At 42.9% G+C, this 16324-nt stretch overlaps 1 protein-coding gene across 1 annotated transcript in view; it reads right to left on the reverse strand.

Moving 5' to 3' along the window:
• OTUD3 (OTU deubiquitinase 3) overlaps nucleotides 1-16324 on the reverse strand; it is a 30375-nt gene continuing 14051 nt past the window's right edge. Inside the window, exons 4-8 of the mRNA XM_032392279.1 lie at nucleotides 13346-13468; nucleotides 8245-8376; nucleotides 7659-7755; nucleotides 6309-6493; nucleotides 1-5120 (exon numbers count right to left, since the gene is read on the reverse strand). Coding sequence (XP_032248170.1) covers nucleotides 4944-5120; nucleotides 6309-6493; nucleotides 7659-7755; nucleotides 8245-8376; nucleotides 13346-13468 — 714 coding nt within the window. The 3' untranslated portion in view covers nucleotides 1-4943. The remainder of the gene's footprint in view (nucleotides 5121-6308; nucleotides 6494-7658; nucleotides 7756-8244; nucleotides 8377-13345; nucleotides 13469-16324) is intronic.

A 16324-nucleotide genomic window follows, 5' to 3' on the forward strand; every position in this document is an offset into this window, starting at 1 on the left:
TCTTTAAACGAGAATTTATTGGTATACAAAACTCCATTTCATAGATAAAGTGGCACATCTTTGCAGCTTCTATTGCACCAAGTATGGAAGATTAAAAACACACAAAAAAGAAACATTTGGTTTTGAAAACACTGCAAGTAGCCAAGTACAGTACTTTGGTAAATAAAAAATAAAATGGTTCAGATGAACACAATCTGTGAAAAGAAACCACCGAGAGGAAATGAACTATGGACATCAGACAATGGCCACATTTCTCAGCGTCGAGCTCCAGAGATAAGGCAAGACTTGCTAAGTCTATGGATCGTGACCCCATGGAGGTCTTAAATATCTCCAGACTGAAGCTAGAACAAGTATAGTGCAATTAGAAAAAAGAGAAGGTTCCTGAGCCTGCGAAGGCCCGTGCTCCCCACAGACACACCTGCCCTCCTCCCCAAGGGGTTCACGCCCACCCGCACATCTGTGTCAGCAAGAAGAACATGCAGGGCTCAAGTCTAACTCCCGGCTCCTTCCTTCCTTCTCACTGAGCTCGGCGTCTCTGGAGCTTGCTGGAAGGGTGGCCGGGGAGGCCGAGGGCCCTTCCCGCCGTGGAAAATGAACGAGGGTGGGAAGACGTTGGCACTCCCACACCAGTTCTTCAAGTTTTGGTCCAGGGACCTGCCAGGGGCCCAACCACAGTGAGTTTTCTGACTGAGCTCCAGTGATTGTCCCCAACGGCTGGCCACGGTGACCTGCTGGCTGCTGACATGCGCAGGGGTGGGGGCAGCCCTCAGACGCTTGGTCCAGGGATCATCGCCCGCCTGACGACCGGCCCAGGGAGTGGCAGCCGTTCTGGAGCTCACGGCTGCCCTGCTGAAAATAGAGCCACCGCGCAGAAGGTCGTGCTCTCCAGAAACATTCTTCATGACCGCAGCCCCTTCTCCAGTAACTTCGCAAGGATGTTAACCATTTTAACCAAGCTACAAAGCACCCCTAACTAGGAGAGAGAGACTAGTAAGCTTAGAAGACATGGCTAAGAGCCCGAGGTCACCGGGAGCGTCACCTGGGGCCCGCGCAGGGCCAGGCCGCCCGCAGGCCCAGCTCCTCCCCGGGGAGCTTACAAGCCATGCAAGCACTTTGGGACTGAGGGGGTCACCATCTCCACTTCACACCAGTTACCCACTCCCCCTCTAATATGTGACGGCAGAAGACTTCCCTAAACATGCCATCTAGAAGATCTTCGCTTCAACGTCAGCGGAAAAACACAATCTGCTTTAGAGTCAGGAAAACACACCTTGTAAAAAAAGTGCCATTATTAAATCACCTCAGAACAACTGTCGGAAGGCCCCAGAGTTTTAGCAACGCCTGTTCTGAAAGCGGAGGTGAACGAATGGTGAAGAGTGAAAATGACCAAACGGGAAAGCAGCAGCAGACTCTGAAGCTAGACATTTGGTACAGACAGACGGAGCCTTGAGGTAAAAAGGTAAAAAGGTAAAAAGGTGAAGAGCCACGTGTCTGCCTGAAACGGGAGTCAGAGAGGGCCCCAGATGTGACCCACAGAGACCAAGCGCTCCATTTTCATCCCTTTATTCAGGGAGACTGTCAGTCAGCGTGGACTAGAAATCCCAGTTTCCAGTACCCGACTGCACATTCGAGCTGACCATTTCACAGAGGTAAACTGACAGCATTCTATGTTGACCCAGTAAAACCCAGGCAGAGTCTAAAGTTTCTCAGAATGAGAGAAATTGCACATTGACGACAGGGACTCACCACGAGGACAGTTCAGTGCCGAAGTCCGTCGGATGCCTACCTACCTAACAAGTGAGCAGCCCTCCCCGACATCGCACGGCCCTCCTCCCCCAGGGCCGCGTCATTTCACATTGTAAACCCCAGGGAGCCGAGGCAGGGCGCTACCGATGACCTCCTCGAAGGTTCCTGTGACGCCCACTCGAGCCACCCCACAAGGGAGACCCCACTTCACAAGCCCTCGGGATCAAAATGGGTTTGGAAGTGTTTTCAGAGCTTATAAAAGAAACTACAGACAACACCTCAGCTGATATTCAAGATCTTTCTTTCTGCCACCATCCCTCAACCAGGCTCTGCTCCAGAAAGCATATGTACACACTACTGAAAAATTAAATATACATATGCATTCTATCTCCCTAATATCTCCTGATGGCAACTATGTTATTTAGAAGGTGTGGTTCTAGGTTGTTTCAATACAGCTACCTCTCTAGTACAAAGCTGTTGCCACTAAAATTTTATTTATTTTGACCTTTAAAAAATCTTGTTTTAAAATCCATAAAACCTTTATATACAGTTCAAAAGACTAATAAGCAGCTACAGACCACTGCCCCATCCCCCTTCTCCTGACCCCACTAAAAGCTACCGAGACAATCCCATGTAACATAAACCTCTAACGGCCAAGACACAGCACAGAGGCTAAGCAAGACACACCTCCCAACATGGAGTGCACGTGAGTCACTGTACTGGGGACAAGAGTTACTGACAACAGTCCTCCCAGAGCCAAACTCACTGGACCTCCATGCTGGCTGCCAATAAAGCAATTTTCAAATGCCCACAAGGCAACTAAGTATATGGATCCCATCTACCTCATACTTCAGTGAGACTGAGGCAGTGAAGTCTAAATTCACACGCTTAAGCGAGAAGAGATCACTAAAGTTGGGTACGTGTACCCCATTCCTAATAATTAATGTATTAAACGCAGACCAATTTTAACTGGAAAACTATGAAATGGTAGTAAGAGAAAATTACCGAAGCCGGATTAGTTTTTAAAACCACTGTTATTTTACCCCAGAAATGCTGAAGTCTATTATCAGAATTTGGTAATTTGTTAACAAGTTTGCCCAATATTCTTTAATAACTTTTTAGCAGCTTCTAGTTAAACTTCTAAAACCCAACAGGGCCCAAGGCCACCTTCATTAACCAGGTAAATAAAGCAATTCTATTGCTCCTGACAAGGGGTATCCCTTACGCTATTTCAGACTCCTAATTCTGCTGAGTTTCTGATACACAATCTTGACCTTCTTGAGAGGATCTGGTCTCTGGCTCTCTCGCCCTACCAGACAGACAAGAAAGAGTGTTCACTCAGAAAAGATCAGCCACAGTCAGGAAAGTGTCCAGAGCCAAAAGCCAAGAGAATGATTGATCCTTAAGCACTGGATCTCACTCCCTTGGAAACAGTAAGGCAACAGAGACCCTGCACCTGTAGGGACTAAGTACTAGAGCCTCCGACTCAGGACTCCACAATGTGCAAAGAAAACATGCTCCGCACTTTCCAAATCTGCTACTATTACAAAGCACCATACCAGGAAGAAGCCCAAACTACAACAGCCTGAGAGCAGTTCCAAGAAACTACAGATGCTTCAACTATAAAAAGTCACTGAAGTCAACGAACAAAAAATTAAAACACATCATTAAAACTGAAGAAAGCAAATCGTCTGCTGATAAAAGCAATTCAATGAATCCAGGGCCAGCCCAGACAATGGTACATCCATTCAGTCAAAACGTTTTTATGGTTTTCCCTTCTCCTTGGAACGGTTATAATTTTGAAATCTGAGGTGGAGAAGTAACTAATTTACCTTTTCAATCAGCAGAATTTATTTGTCCAAATACTGGGTCCCCAGAAGGCCAAGGCTGTCCACGACTGTCCACTTCATACATGGTTCCAGGTTGAAAGTTCACACCCACTTACCAGTCTTAGGAATGACCTCTCTCCACCTCCCAAATCCATGTCAGAACTGTGGAGTCATCCCATGGCTTCTGCCCTATTGGTCTAACCTAAGTCACTGACAAGTGCTAGAGTGTGGAAGAATTTTTCCAACATCAAGATCCCAGACGGGGCTGGAACAGAAAGAAAGAAATGCAGCATTTTATGGGATTCCATTTTCACGACACTAAGAAAACTGAGCAACAGGTCAAACTACTTCTCTGAAGGCATCTTAGTCTAGAACAGCAAGGAAGAAAATACAGTTAATTACTTAAAATGTGAACCTGAAAAGCCTTATTCTTCCAGACCCTTCCAGGCCCCTACAAAATCAAGTAACTCTTTAGACTCTCCCTAGACAAAGACTCCGGAATCTCTTCATTTCTCCCTTTGTAACTATGGGTTCTGCTCTCCATACGATCAGAAGCCCAGAATTACATCATAAGCAGTAACATGCCACCTTCTCCGTGTTAAGAAACAAGTACCAAAACCTCAACAACACTACCACTTTTCCAGCAAAGTCCAGGCCTAATTAACAGTCAGGCGTATTTATCATATGGCTTGAGCGCAAGCAAACTCTCAGCACCTGCATCCCATCTGAAATAGCATCAGAATCAGGAAGGAGAAAAACGTAGCTGTTGAATTTCCACCCTGACAACAGGCTGCAACCCTCATATGCTATTACTTTGGGAAAAATACTTCCTGAATTAATTTCTGATTAACTTGGATTAGTAGAAAATTAAATCTAAACATGTTCCTGAGTTGAAGACCGTTTATAAACTATCCTGTATGTGAATATCTGCTTGAAAATGAAAGAGAAACAAAGGAAACTTGTCATTCTGAATTTCTAGCAACTAATCTAAACTACTTCATGAACAATTATGGTAAAACTCACCCCAAATGTTCAGGAAAAATCCCAGGGTCACTGAACTCTGATTTTTCAAGGCAAATAAAACCACACTTCAAAGGTTTTGCCTCAACTAACTATCCAACCCTAGAACTCGATATTTTAATTACAGAACATGAATGGCTTCACTGAACTTTCATAAAATAAAACACATCGCTAACTAAAGTTTGAGCAAAACAGAGGCAGCTTGAAGGAGACGAACTCAGTGTGTGAGCTTGTGTGTGAGTTTTGTGGGTTGCGTGTCATTTTGTGAGAGGACAGCCTCACTGGAGAGCCTGCTACACAGCGCTCCATTTTCCATTCGCTTCTCGCAGCTCCCAGAAGGCCAGAGAGTCAGATGTTGAGAGCGGCAAAGGTCTTCACCAAGGTGACCTGCGCGTTCGCATCTGCCTCACCTCGGTTGCTGTCCCTGTGGCCACTCCTGCTCTCCAGGGCTTTGTGACGGTGCCTCTCCTCCTGTCGCTTCTTCTTCTCCAGTCGCTGCTGCTCCCGCCTCTGTTTGTTGGTGACCTGAAAGAGAAGGCCGCTGGGTGAGCTGCCCGCGCGGCAGACTCAGGGGCCTCCTGCCGAAGGGGGACTCGGGGCCAACGGATCTGGGGGCACGGACTGCTTCTCAGCAAGAACAGAGAAAACCCACCTAACAGACCAGAAGTGATGTCTTTCCCATCATGGCTCAAATTTACATTTAAATTTCTATCCCCTCTGCTGAGCTAGCAAACGAAATCAATTCCATTCTCCTCATAATCCAATACACAATGACCTAAGAAACATTAACCCCAGTCCTGCAAGAGATAACGCTCAAACATGCCATAGGACACCTGTCTCTACATAATTTAATGCCCCAGGTAATCCTAACAAAATCCTCAGAAGCTTACTGCATCTTTACCTTGGCCTGTGGCTTTTTACATTATGCTGTATTGGGGGCTCAGAACTGCTTGGTGAAAGTCTTTAAAATGAATTCCAAATTCAGTAAAAAGAATGGTGTCATATACTACTTGCAGGAGTCAGGGGCAGGGAGGGAGATGGACAACCCCACCGGGAAGCATTTGACAATTTACCAAAAAGCCTTAAAAAGATTCAAATATCCATACCCTTTACTGTGACTCTAGCCACAAAAATAAAATAAAATAAAATAATAATAATAATAATGCAAAATACAAAGATTTATACACAAAGTTTTTCAATGAAGATGATGGCATTTATGGGGATTTTATAACACGGATTAACATGGAAACACCCAGGGGTGCCTGGGTGGCTCAGTCGTTAAGCGTCTGCCTTCAGCTCAGGTCATGATCCCAGGGTCCTGGAATCGAGCCTCTCATCGGGCTCCCTGCTCAGCGGGAAGCCCGCTTCTCCCTCTCCCGCTCCCCCTGCTTGTGTTCCCTCTCTCGCTGTGTCTCTATCAAATAAATAAATAAATACTAAAAAAAAAAAAAATAACATGGAAACACCTGGACACACAGTAACACTGGGCAGGAAAGGGAGGCTGTCTGTGTGTACACTGACACATAGAAAATTGGACAAGCAAGGTTCCCATTCTACTTCTTGATATCCCCTCATGCACTCCCTGTATTTTCTACAATAACTACTTTAAAAACATCAGAAAACAATGACGCACTAAAATGAGCTCCAAGTTCCCACCCCTGCCACTGAAGCACAGCCGCCCACCACTTGCCCTTGCGAGCCCATCTTTCGTACCTTTGGGAGCTGGTTTTTATTTGCTTTATTTTCTTCACTAGGGCTTGCCCGCTCTTTATTGTTTTCAGCTCTGCCTTCATCTAAGCCCTGATTTCCAAAGAGTCTGGTGCCACTGCCGCCCTCCTCCCACAAAGGGCCACACTGCTTCAGGCTTCGGCCGCTGGACTCGAGGTTCTCCTCTGCATCTTCCAAAGAAAGGATTTTATTAAAATTGAGAACCCAAGAGAGTTTCACAACCTAACAGTGCACAACTCCAAAATCACCCGTCATATGGAGAGCAAGTTTCCTTGAAGCAAAATTCTAATATCAAGTCAATACAGTGGGGCACACAAGGAGGGAGATAACTGGTAATACCTGGAAAATAAATTCAAAAATAACCTGCTGATCAGCTTAATCATCGGCTTCCCACCTGCAGAGTGTTTTATTAAACCACTTTTAACACGTATTTTTAGGAGGAAATCTTTCATTTGCACCCAAAACCCAGAAAGGAAACTGGCCCCAAACCTGAACTGTCCAATACAGCTGCCACCGGCCACATGCAGCCATTTAAATTAAAAATAACTAAAGTGAAATAAAAGTTAAACTTCAGTTCCTTACTCTCACTTAGCCACGCGTGTCAAGTACACACTATACTGGATGGCACGGACACTGGATGGTGCTGTTTCGACGTCACAAAGACCAAGTTACGCACAGCTTTCTGAGAAAGCACAGCAAATGTATAAAGAAGATAAGAAAATACCCAAACATACGGAAAACTGCAATGCTGGAAACAGTATCTGGCACATATCTGTCAATACGTATTGAAATCATTTTAAATAAAAGTAACTTGTGAAAACAGTAAGACTCTATATCTTGTTTTCCATCTTCTGAGTCACAGAATTAAACCCAGTTCAAGTAAAAAAAATTCTAATTTATCACCAGTTGATGGATGCTAGCCATCTACGTATATCCATTAGAAAACTCAGTTATTTCTCTCTCTATTCTATTTCAGTTATCATTTTGGTTTTATAAGGGATTCTTCTTTCGAAAAGAATAAAGTCTTCCCTGACACTCTCCATCCCTCCAAGACCAGCTTAGGTTGGCCTTTCCATGTGTCCCCCCGGTGCCCTGTACTCCCCGACACTAGCACATATAACTATACCAGTTTCCTCATCTGTCTCCCCTCTGCCCCCCTTGACTCCAGATTATCTTTCTCCCCAAGGCAGGGCTAGGGCCTTGCAAAACATGCCCGCATGCAGAAAGTGATAAATGACAGTATAATCACTACCTGTGCCTTGATGAAAAATAAACATTTGGAAAATCACCAATACAACCATTTTGAAAGCGTATAAATATCAATCATGGACTTACTATTTCTTTTCCCCTGGTTCATCTGAAGCATGGCAATTATTGCAGATTCAATATTATAATTTTCAGCTTCCAGGTTCTGGACTATCAAATTAAAATCCTATCCAAGAAACAAAGGAACACTTCAAGACTGGGTATACTCTTCTACCTACCTCTACGTCAACAACCTGATACACAAGAAGAGGTAATGGTGAGAATTAGGGCATGGTTTCAAGACCTTCTCCATTTAGAAAATGTCTTAATTTTCAATAAGGCTGGTTACCTGAAATAACCATTTAATATAAATGAATTCCTTTATACAACTGCACTTTTACTAGCGTAAATGTTAGTCAGAAAAACAAAAACAAAAAACCCACACACTTCCTTAGGATTTTGAGCAGTACTGGGTAAAGTCTAGCAAACAAGAGAAAAATGAATAAATAACTCTCATTAGGTCTTCTCACTCGATCTAATGAACCACAAACATCACAAACCTTGTTTGGCCCATCAGGTGTGGGCATCCTAGACTGGGCCTACGAAACTGGCAGGTAAACTCGGCCCAGCAATGCTTGCTCATGCACCGTTATTACCACAGGACAGAAATACTCACTGAACATCCAGTTGCATTGCAAACTTTCTGGACAGCATCTTCTACTTCATCTCTCAGGTCATCCTCAAAGTCAACGCTCTTCGTCTTGATCTTTTCCCTTTTATTTGATTCATCTTGATGAAGCATCTGAAACTAAAGGAAATATAAAGAGTAATAATCATGGAACACACAAATTAGGTTCAGAATCTTCAACATAGGAAGACATCTTAATCTCAAAATCATTCATATATTTATGGGGGAAAGATTCCAGGAGCAATCTTAAGGGAATATCTCTGACTAGGCTAAATTTCATCCAAGACACGGAGATTCCAGAACCACAACAGAAGTCCTAAAAAGAAAGGCCCAAGATATAGGATAAACTGTTCAGTAAGAATGGCATTAGAGCTCCTACGTAGTTTCTAGATACCAACATTCTGGAAATGAATGCTTCTGTCTTGAATAGCACATATTTGTCTCAGTTGGATTTCTGGAGCTGGGAGCTTAGTCACAGAAGCTTCCCTGATGAGCTTCTGCAGCAGGACAAGTTGTCTTGAAGAAACATTCATATATATCCCTCATCTGGGTCCCTCGGCCCTATCTGGTCATCAGCAAGCTTTGGTGTGCTGAAGTTCCTGTCCCAGCTGGACAGTCATAGATGAGCGTAACTCATCTAACCTCATCTGACCTCACCTAACCACGTGCATACCACCATATGCGAGGAAATCTGGCAATCCAAATCCTAAAAACACAAAGAGCAGTTCACTTGGTATCCATGAGGACTTTCAGACCTAAACTTATTTCAGAATAGCTAAAATCATCCCTTTATGGCTGCTCAATCACCTTCTCTCTTCACTTCCTACTAACACAGGGAGATGGGAAATAGGCAAGGACAAATTCCTACTTGTTTGCATGTAAAAGCATAAGTGGAATCCAGCAGTGTGCAGTCCATTCCTTACAATACAAAGGGATCTATTATAAAATTATACCCGAACAACTTGGCAACGTGTATCAAGTCTTTAAAATGTATCCAAAGGAAATAAATGCCAAATAATGTCAACTATAGAAAGGATTTATGTAAAAGTGCTCACCACAGCACTACTAATAGTGGTGAGGAACTGGAAAGCTGAAGGTTTCACAGTGTATGTATGGTTGAATAACCATGGTAAATCCATACAATGATGCTTCATTTCCGTTAAAGGAGCTCAATAAACACGTTCACTACCATTATTATTTAACAATGTTTTGGAGGTAATGGCCAATGCAATTAGCTCCCCCCCCAAAAAAACAGAAGTATGAAATTGAAAAGGAAGAAGAAAGATTACCACTATTTGCAGATGATATAATTCTATACCTAAAAAAAAAAAAAAAAAAAAAAAACCAAGAGAACCAAAAAACTACCACAGACAAAAAGAATTCTGGCAAATCATATACTTACAAGAATCTAGTACCCAAAATATATAAAGAGCTCTTATAATTCAACAAGAAAAGCATAAATACCACAGTTAAAACACAGCCAAAGGACTTGAGCAGACATTTCTCCAAAGACATACAAATGGCCAACAAACACATGAAAAGATGTTCAACATCATTAATCACTACAGAAATGAAAATCAAAACCTTGAGATAGCATTTCATACCTAGTAAGATGGCCATAATTTAAAAGAGAAAGAAGGAAATATAACAAGTGTTGGTAAGAGTGTGGAGAAAGTGAACCCTGAATACACTGCTGATAGCAAGGTCAGAGGGCGCAGCTGCTATGGAAAGAGTGTGGCAGTTCCTCAAGAAGTTAAACGTATGACCAAGCAATTCTACTCCTGGGTATGTATCCAAAAGACGGAAGACAGGGACTCAAATACTATACACAAATATTCACAGCAGCACTATTCACAAGACCCTAAAGTGGAAATAACCCACAAGCCTATCGACAGATGAAGGGACAGTGAATGGGCTCCATCCACACGACGGAATATTAGTCAGTCTTAGGAATGAAGTACGGACGCCTGCTACAACATGGACGAACCCTGAAAACATGATGCTAAGTGACAAAAGCCAGTCACAGAAGCCCACATACTGTATGATCCCACTTACATAAAAAGTCCAGAACCGGTAAATCCATACAGACACAAAGCAGACTGGTGGTGGCTGAGGGAGAAAAGGAATGGGGAATGACTGCTTCATGGGCACGTGGTTTCCTTTCGGGGTGAGGAAAATGTTTTGGAACTGGAAGGAGGAAGGAGCTGCACAGCCTTGTGCGTGTATCAGTGGTACTAAATTGTACACTTCAAAATGGTTAATTTGGGGGCGCCTGGGTGGCTCAGCCGGTTAAGGGTCCGACTCTTGATCTCAGCTCAGGTCTTGATCTCAGGGTCCTGAGTTCAAGCCCTGCATTGGCTCTATGCTGGGCATGGAGCCTACTTAGCCTACTTAAAACACACAAAAAAAACTTTAAAATGGTTAATTTTATGTTATATGAATTTTACCTGAATTTTAAAAAAAGACAGAATTCTGCAGGATAGCTAGGTGTGCACATATTTAACATTTTGTTAACAACTCTCATATATACAAATGATAACCAGCTAGGAAATACAAAGAAAAGAAACATCCTTTCCTTACAATAGAAACAAAAACACAAAACACCTAAGAACAAACTCTGCAAAAAATGTGCAAGATCTACATGCAGTAAATGCTCCTGAGGATCACCAAAAAAGTCAATTAAACAGAAAAAAAAAAAGCTTATCAGATTCTTGGCCAGAAAGACTCAATGCCATAAAGATGTTACTTTTTCCTGAAGTTAATCTATTCATTTAATGAGATCCCAATAAAAACAAAATCAAGAGGACTTCTTTTTAACTTGACAACCTTATTCTAATATTCATACATAAAACAAAAAAATCAAGAATATGAAGGAAATTATAAAGAAAGAAAAGTAATGTGAAAATTCTACCAGATTTTAAAATTTAATCAAAACAACGAACACATGAACACATGAACAGAGAAACCAGTGAAATAGAATCAACATCTAGAAATAGACCCAAATACATATGGGAATTTTATATGCCAAAAAAGTGGCATTTTAAATCAGTGGAGAAGAGATACATAATAAATAAATGGTTTGGGTACAACTAGGTAACCACAAGAAAAAATATAAAGTTGGATCCATACTCTCACACACTTATAGGAATATAAATTCCAAAGACAGACAAGATTTAATTTTCTTTGAAAAAATGAAACCACAAAAGTGCTAAAATAAAGTATGGGAGACTTCTTTTTAACCTCAGACTATGAAAGACCTTCCTAATTATAACCCAACACCCAGAAGACATGTAAAAAAACTTGATAAATTCAACCTCATAAAAATCTAAAACTCCACCACAGCAAAGACTGTTGCGGAAAGAATAAAAAGACAAATGGACAGACTGCGAAAAAAAACTGGCAGATCCCACCACCGACAGGGGCTAATTTCCCTAATATGTAAAGGCTCCTGAAAAATCGCTAAAAAAAAAAAAGAGAGAGAGAGAGAAAATGGGCAAAGAAAATGAATACAGCTCACAAAAAAGGGAAATACAAATAGGTGGTAAACCCAGGAAAAGATGCATAGACTCACTACTAAGAGAACCACAAATGAAAACCGTTCTTCCCACGGCACTGACAAAGGCTGGGGAATGCGGCGCCACGCCGAGCCGGCAACCACGCAGGAAGAGACGTGCCTAGAGTGGGAGTGCGAACCGGTGAAGCCTCAGAGATGGCAGTTTGGCAAGACCTGTCACGATCATAAACACACATGTCCACTGATGCAGGAAGGACTTTCTAGGAATCTATCCCACAGGTGCACTCACACGAGTGTGAGATGTACATGTAAGGCACCAGATGTTGTTTCTAAGAGCAAAAGCATGAAAACCGCCTCCAAGGCCAGCAGACAGACTGGTCAAACACACTACAGCGCATCCACCAGACAGAACACTACGTGGCCTTAGGGACCGCTGTGAGCGAGACTCCAAGCTAGGACCAACGTGAAAAGCACAGTACAAACCAGGGCGTGCAGGATGCTGCACCGGGGGCAGAGAGCAGGTAAAGACAGCAAAAGCGGAATATACACACAGACACACACACTTGCTTGATGTGGGAAGTACCTCGAGGAGATTTTATGACACGCCGATAATACTGGTTGCATTCAGGCAGGGGAACAGTTTGGAAGAGCAATTTCACTTTATTTTTTAAAATTACAAAGAAAGCTTGTAATAAAGTGACAACAGGCTCATTAAATAATGTTAACTGAACAAAGCGGGCAACACCGCTAGATAAGCACCAAAACAATAACAAAAACTGCATCCGTGTGGTTGACTTTGTATACTTGTTATTTTCTTCCCTTTTTCTATACTTTCCAAACTTCAGATATGAAGCACGGATTAATTTTAAAACACAGAAGTAATTTCAGAATTTTATATAAATTCTATTCATGTAATCACAGTCATCAGCTATTAGGAAGAGCAAAAGAATGACAAGCGATTTTATCTATTGCTCTCACTGAGGCTAAAAAAAAAATTAAAAATCAAGCCCACAGATTCTTTTTTTTTTTTTTTTAAATATTTTATTTATTTGACAGAGAGAGACACAGCGAGAGAGTGAACACAAGCAGGGGGAGTGGGAGAGGGAGAAGCAGGCTTCCCACGGAGCAGGGAGCCCGATGCGGGGCTCGATCCCAGGACCCTGGGATCATGACCTGAGCTGAAGGCAGACGCTTAATGACTGAGCCACCTAGGCGCCGCAAGCCCATAGATCCTTAAAGACAACTTTCCATAAAAACATCACTGGTTTCGGGAGTGCCTGCATGGCTCAGTCGGTTGAGTGTCCAACTCTTGGTTTCAGCTCAGGTTGTGATCTCAGGGTCGCAGGATCGAGCCCCAGGTCAGGCTCCACACTCGGCGCAGAGTCTGCTTTAGATTCTCTCTCCCTCTCCTTCTGCCCCTCCCCAACACTCATGCTCTCACTCTCTCTCTCTCTCAAATACATAAATAAAATCTTTTTTTTAAAAAAAATCACTGGTTTTTAGCTCCAGGGCATACAGCTCTTGACCCAGTCCCTCCAGGGCTGAGAACACAGAAGAAACAGGGGCCTCACTCACATCCGTCTGGAGGTGTGCGGGGGCTTCCGAGTTGTCATTGAGCCTCCGAACGCTGTCATAGTGCTCTCCGCACCGATATGCGATGTGTAACTCCCTCACACTGCTCTTCTCCGTGCCACGAATCTGCAGGCAAAAGAAGGGGAGACAGATGCCAGCGAGGATCTGGATGGCGTCAACTGCGGGAAGGAAACGCCCCCTGGGTTGTCCAGGAAGCCCAGTCAGCAGGCTCTATGCAGACACGAATTTGGGATGGGCCTGGATGTGCCAGAGGGCTGGGCCGGAAGAACAGGTATCCAACAAGTATCTGCTGCAATGAGAGATTTGGTGTTACACACCTGAACTCTGGGCCCTGTGTTTTTAGCCTCTGATTTAATTTGTGGGAAAAAAATAAAGGAAAGACTTTCTCTTAAAAAAAAAAAAATGCTTAGGCAACTTCTGAATTCTCTTTCCACCCATGTTATGTAGGCTTCAATATGCTTAACATGTAACTCTATGGAAATCTATTCACATGAAAAAACATAGTCAAAAGCTGGAGCAGATTTACGAGGAAGTTAAAGCAGCTTACGTTTCAGAGGCATCTGCACCCCTCAGCCCCTCCATGCACAGGCCCTTTCCGGGGTGGAAGGCCCAGGGGCAGAGACAGATTTGTTCAGCTTGAAGCTCAAACAACCTGGGGCCCTCTTTGAGAAAAAGAATACAAAATTACAAAATTAAATTGCTAGAACCCCTCCTAAGACCTTGAAAGGGGACTATAAAAATGAGGGACCACACACTCATGCTTTATTAACTTTACAGTAAATCCACCCATCGTTAAAAATAGCATTTTCCATCAACCGCATACTAAGAAACATTAACAAGAACAAACTCAAAAATCTCCCACTTATACCAATTTCAAAACAAAATGAGATATAGTCAAGCAGTACTACCACGGTGCCCAACGCTGTAAGCACTGCTCCCAAGGCAGTCTATGCGAATGATACCCACGAGCACAGCCCGACAAGAATGGTGTTCCCTGGAGTTGTGCCATACAGAAGCCCTAAGGGCTGGCCTGGGTACGCCCCCAAGAAACCACCATCTCCACAGAAACTCCGAAGTAATTCTGAATCTGTCCCTTAAAAAGCCCAGCAACTGTTTCTTTGTTAAAATTCCAAAACATCAGCACCTCCTTCTTGTTTTTACTGAAAGTCATAGGTAGTAAGATACTGCCATTAATTCAAACTGGTCTAAAACACAGCAAAACCCATGGAACAAGCAGGAACCACACAAGGCTAGAGGTCAGAACCATGGAAATTTCCTCCAGGTGGAATATTTAGGTCTCAAAATACAGAGAGTCTGATTTTGACACATAATAGAGCAAATACCATTTATCTCCCAGGAAGAGTAGTGGAAAAGGAAACTAGTTGACTAGAATCTTTGAATGACATTATCCCTAAAGCATGTGCGTATTTAAATAGTACTCTATACACATAATGAATAGGAAAAAATAACTGGAGTAGTCACCCAAATTGTTAACTGTGATGTTTACGGGGAAAGAGATTACAGAGGACTTTCATTTTCTACCCTACGCATGTCTACACTGTTCACAGAAGCACATACTCCATTTGTAACCAGGAAAAAAAAAATGCAGGTTTCAGGATCTCCATGCTGTGAGTACAAGTCTACTCATTCATTATTCATGCAAGAGCTCTTACCCCAGACAGTAGCAACCAATGCAGTTTCTTTTTTTTTTTTTTAAAGATTTTATTTATTTATTTGACAGACAGAGAGAACACAAGTAGGCAGAGCGGCAGGCAGAGAGAGAGGGAGAAGCAGGCTCCCCGCCAAGCAGGGAGCCCGACACGGGGCTCGATCCCAGAACTCTGGGATCATGACCTGAGCCGAAGGCAGACGCTTAACCGACTGAGCCACCCAGGCGCCCCAATGCAGTTTCAATTCTTAAATTTTATAAAGTATTTCAAAAGGGAGTGGGAAGATGGAGGAGATCCAGTGCATAGTTTCATTATATAGCAAATACATTTATTTTAAAAACATATACTTTCAGTGTTTAGCAATCCATAAAAAAGAACACTACAGAAATGTATTTGCAGGGGCGCCTGGGTGGCTCAGTCAGTTAAGTGATTGCCTTCGGCTCAGGTCATGATCCTGGAGTCCCGGGATCAAGTCCGATATCGGGCTCCCTACTCAGCAGAGTCTGTTTCTCCCTCTGACCCTTCCCCCTCTCATGCTCTCTCTCTCTCATTCTCTCAAATAAATAAAATCTTAAAAAAAAAAAAAAAGAAATTTGCAAAAAAAATTCTTAACTATGCAGAATTATCTTCCAGAACTACCTAGATAATCAAAAAACTTTAAAAAACAGTTATCAGGGCGCTTGAGTGACACAGTCAGTTAAGCGTCCGACTCTTGATTTCAGCTCAGGTCATAATGTCGGGGTCGTGGGATCGAGCCTCTGCACTCAGTGCGGAGTCTGCTTGTCCCTCTCCCTCTGCTCCTCCCCTCCACACACACAGTCATACACTCTCTCTCTCTCTCTCAAATAAATAAATAAAATCTGTAAAAAACAGTTATCAGTGGAGGGAAAGGCAGGCTGTAGTTACTAAGTTGGCACGGAGTATTTTTCTTCAAGAATAGGGTCATAATGCTATATATTCAAATGATCTTGATGACTTCTGCTAAACAGTAAAACTTTAATGACAACAAACTGGGACAACGGAAGCAGTAATCAGTATTCTTGGCCCTAAGACCATCCCTACAAAGAGAGAGTCTCAGAAAATATGAGCGCATTCCCTGGTGTCCGTCCACCTGACAAGACTGCCCCAAAACACAACACATACAGTCACCCTCCTGTCCCTGCATCTTGCACCAACCCATGAGTATCTCATTTATTCTGTTGTAAGAGAATTTCGTTAAAGGATATTACGACAGACGCAGAAGACTATATACTTCCATTTATAGGACATTCTGAAAAGGGAAAACTGTAAG

The sequence above is a fragment of the Phoca vitulina genome, unplaced genomic scaffold (genome assembly GCF_004348235.1).
Source record: "Phoca vitulina isolate PV1807 unplaced genomic scaffold, GSC_HSeal_1.0 scaffold2, whole genome shotgun sequence".
In the NCBI taxonomy this organism is placed as follows: domain Eukaryota; kingdom Metazoa; phylum Chordata; class Mammalia; order Carnivora; family Phocidae; genus Phoca; species Phoca vitulina.